The sequence below is a fragment of the Teleopsis dalmanni genome, chromosome 2, assembly GCF_002237135.1.
Source record: "Teleopsis dalmanni isolate 2A chromosome 2, ASM223713v2, whole genome shotgun sequence".
NCBI classification, from domain to species: Eukaryota; Metazoa; Arthropoda; class Insecta; order Diptera; family Diopsidae; genus Teleopsis; species Teleopsis dalmanni.
This window is the reverse complement of record NC_051847.1, coordinates 139,267,397-139,270,046: the sequence shown is the minus strand read 5'-3', so window position 1 is coordinate 139,270,046 and position 2,650 is coordinate 139,267,397. Positions and strand designations below refer to the sequence as shown.

The 2,650-nt window shown below is 35.4% G+C and overlaps 1 protein-coding gene across 1 annotated transcript in view; it reads left to right on the top strand.

The window, feature by feature from the left end:
- The first annotated feature begins 1,295 nt into the window (after nt 1-1,295).
- LOC119675830 overlaps nt 1,296-2,650 on the top strand; it is a 3,187-nt gene continuing 1,832 nt past the window's right edge. The window contains exon 1 of the mRNA XM_038087048.1: nt 1,296-2,625. Coding sequence (XP_037942976.1) covers nt 1,296-2,625 — 1,330 coding nt within the window. The remainder of the gene's footprint in view (nt 2,626-2,650) is intronic.

Sequence of the window (2,650 nt, the reverse complement as noted above, 5' to 3'; positions counted from 1 at the left end):
TAAATATAAAAAATTGTAAAATAGAAAAAAGTAACACATTTTGTCAATCTATTAATGAAAAATCCTGTTTCACGAATTTATTAAATAATGAAAAAACTAAATGTAAAAAAATAAGAGAAAGAAATATAGAATTGGAAATTATTAAAGACGGAGCTATATTGATCTCCGGAAAGAATGTTGTAAATAATAAAAAACTAAACGGTACATATTTAATAACCTTTGTTAATCATACTATCATTAATAATCAAACTTATATTAATCAAGAATCCATAATATGGAATTATGTAAAAAATATTAAACCAGTAAATTATGAAATATCTGAATATATAGAATCCGAAAATAAAGATTTAAAATTTGAAAATATTAAATTGCTAGATTTGTATAAAAATAAAATAGAAAGACATCCAACAATGTCAATTATTATTGGATTAGTCATAAGCACGTTAATTATATTCATATTATTCAAAATTATTTCGAAAATTAAAAAGTATAAAAGAAAAATTAATAATAATAAGAATGAAGAGCTATTCATAGAACTGAACTCTAGAATACAAACATTGACTGAAGCGGGACGCTTCAATCAAGAAAGAGGGGAGTTAAAACCCTAAATTAACATAACGGCACTGAGCCACTGTTTAATACTTTTGTATCTTCAGAATGCGTACTTAGATATTACGCATTAAAATATCTTTACATAAACATTCTGGGTCAATGCCCACACTTCATTTGACAGCAATGCTGCAAAGGAAAACAAAATTGTTTTCTTTAACTCATTTGAGATATTTGATTGTTAGATATAAACATCATCTTCCGGCTACTGACGCCGAAGCTAAAGACGCTGACGAGGTGCTTTAGCAAATAGAAGCTCCAATTCTATTGGTTGGAGGAAAAGACGCTTCTAGAAAATTCTCAGGAATTTTAGAAGCTGTGCTCTAATTGGATAGAACCCAATTTCATAATCAAAATAATAACTTCAGTTATTGAAGAATAAAACTTCAGGAGTCAGTCTAGTTCGAGCATTCAAGAAGTTAAGCCTTAAATCCTACCTATTCGGAAAACTAAATTTATAACATATAATTGATATATATGTCGGCAGTGATGCCAAACTAGTATGTTTGGATGTGGCCGCTACTCGCAGGTAGGTGGCGCTTGTGCTTCTCACTCACAAATAGAGGGCGCTATCGCGCTGAATAAAGAAATGTGTATGAATAGCTGAATCAGCTGATGGGTGGTAGCACTGAATGAGAAAGGAGGCGTCAGAATTGGTTAATAAGCGAGAACGAACGCATCGCATCATGGCGAGTCGGCGGTTAAGAAATGCAAATGCGACATCAGAAGTGGGATCAGAATCTTTTGAAGGATGGCAGCAAATAATAGCTCGTCAAAATCAAAGTTTGGAAGCAATTGCGCATGCGTTACTCGGTCGGAATAGCGAAATACATTTACCTGAATTTGACCCAGCAACTGAGGGCGCTGATGCTCATGCTTGGGTTGTGATGGCTGATATGGTCGTTGGTGAAAATTCGCTGCAAGGAAGTGCACTATTGTCTGCATTAAGCAGAGCCATGAAAGGGGCAGCGTCAGTGTGGCTATCACAAATATCACACACGGGGCTAACGTGGGCCGAATTTAAAGAATGTTTTAAAACACGGTTTGAAATTTACGAATCAGCAGCCGCTTTTATTTTAAACATGAAAAATAAAAGACCAAATGAAGGTGAATCTATTGCAGCGTATGCAGCGACTCTGGCAGCGACTCTGATTTCGCGTTGGAGTGATATGTCGATAGAAAATATTGCTGTGTCTATCGTTTTGGCGCATGTTGCACAATTTGACAATCGTTTGCGTCGATTAGCGCATACGTGTGTTGCATATACTTGTAAGTCGCTTCAGCAAGAACTAAAAGCAATTTCTATTAAGCGAAAGATGATCGACAGTGCTGGTGACAGTGCGCCTAAACGGCAGAGTTCCAGTTCAGCTGCAATAAAGTGTTTTCGCTGTGGTTCGAGTGGCCATAAAGCTTTCCAGTGTAAATCGTCATCAAGCAATGATAAGGCAGTAACTTGTTATAAGTGTAAACAAGTGGGCCACTATGCTTCTAAATGTAAAAAAAATGAAAGTAAACATATCGAGAAACGGGTGGAAATGTGTGCCGTTGGAATGCCAATGGGGACTCTGACACATGAGGACAAGAAATTCAATTTTTTATACGATGCTGGTGCTGAATGTTCCTTAATGAAGAAGAATGTAAGCAGTAAATTTAGTGGTAAGAAAATTTTTAATAATGGAAATGTGACCGGCATCGGACAGGCTAGTATAGAATGCACTATGCAAATTGTTTCAGAAATACAAATTAGTGGAGTTTGCTTAGAAATAGTGTTCCATGTACTGGCAGATCATTGTTTGCGAAATGATATTTTAATAGGGCGTGAAATTTTAGACCTTGGACTTACTATAACAATGACTGCAGACACTTTAGTGGTGTCAAAAATAAAAGAAGTCAGCACATGCAGTTCAACGCAGTCGTTTGAAATAAATGATAGTAGTATAGATATAGATATTTTACCCGCTGCGAGAACCAGATTGATGGACATTTTAAATACGTTTGAAAGAAATTTTATAGATGGTATTCCTCAATTTCGCGCCAAGAC